This window comes from Aplysia californica, unplaced genomic scaffold (assembly GCF_000002075.1).
Source record: "Aplysia californica isolate F4 #8 unplaced genomic scaffold, AplCal3.0 scaffold00912, whole genome shotgun sequence".
Taxonomy (NCBI): domain Eukaryota; kingdom Metazoa; phylum Mollusca; class Gastropoda; order Aplysiida; family Aplysiidae; genus Aplysia; species Aplysia californica.
Window position 1 is genome coordinate 12408 of NW_004798182.1, and position 1122 is coordinate 13529.

Genomic DNA, 1122 nt, shown 5'->3' on the forward strand with positions numbered 1-1122 from the left:
AAACAACTCACCTACAACCCAAAATAGCAAACACAAACAAAACAAAACTAAAGAACAAAACACTCCCCCCCAAAAACAACAACAACAACAACCACCAAGAACCCAACAATTAAAAAAATAAAATAAAATAAAACAAAAAAACCCCCAACAAATCAACAAAAAACCAACAACCCCTAATTAAAAAACAACAACAAACCCGAATAAAATTAATGAAATGAGATTAAAATGAAAACAAATGAATCAGGAAATACATACCCGTCCAGAGGAATATCACAGCTATCTTTCTCCATAATTGTAAAGTTTCCATTGTAGTCGAAAGTCTATAACATCAATCCTGTATAAAGACGAAAGAAGGAAATCAGCCTCCTGTGTCACAAATTAAATGGTCATTTTTAAGCACAAGGGGGCTATCTAGGAAAATGCAGTTTTGAGAAAATCAAAGGTAAAGTTTTTGGACCCTTGTTCAGTTCCTTTAAAATACAAGGAGAGTTTTGTCTATAACCAAACAAATATAAACACCAATTAAACCAAACTTCTCCTATAGGTAGGGCAATGCCCACTTTTGGTGTAGGTCAAGATTTCTGGAAACCCCCGAAATCTGAGTTAGCCCGCTTGTCCTTAAAAGCGACCAATTACAAAGTTCATCAGCTGTAAAACTAAGTTTGGCGACCACACACTTTCATTTATACATGTCTACGTGATGGGAAAGAGGACGGGGGTTTACAAGGATAAATATTCAGGCCAAATATTTTGCTGGGAAATAATTATGGTTAAAATGAGAAGTGGTGGAACGGAGATGAAGCATCACACACATACAGGCACGCGTGCACGCACACACACCACACGAATACACACACACGCACGCACAAACAAACACACACACATACACACACACTCTCTCTTTTTTCTTTCTTTGTCTCATTCTCTCTCTTTCACACACGCACACAAACAAACAAACACACACACACATACACACACACACTCACTTTTACTCACATCTCTCTCTCTCTCTCTCTCTCTCTCTCTCTCTCTCTCTATCTCTGTCTCTCTGTCTCTGGTTGTCATACACACACTCACACACATTCACATACACAAAGACACACACACACACACACACACACA

General features: G+C 38.1%; 1 protein-coding gene across 1 annotated transcript in view; it reads right to left on the reverse strand.

The window, feature by feature from the left end:
- The window catches only part of LOC101846925, a gene marked incomplete at its 3' end in the record, with an annotated part of 9318 nt that extends 8912 nt beyond the window's left edge, over positions 1-406 (reverse strand). Inside the window, exon 1 of the mRNA XM_005110587.3 lies at positions 256-406. Coding sequence (XP_005110644.1) covers positions 256-307 — 52 coding nt within the window. The remainder of the gene's footprint in view (positions 1-255) is intronic.
- Between the last annotated feature and the right edge of the window lie 716 nt (positions 407-1122).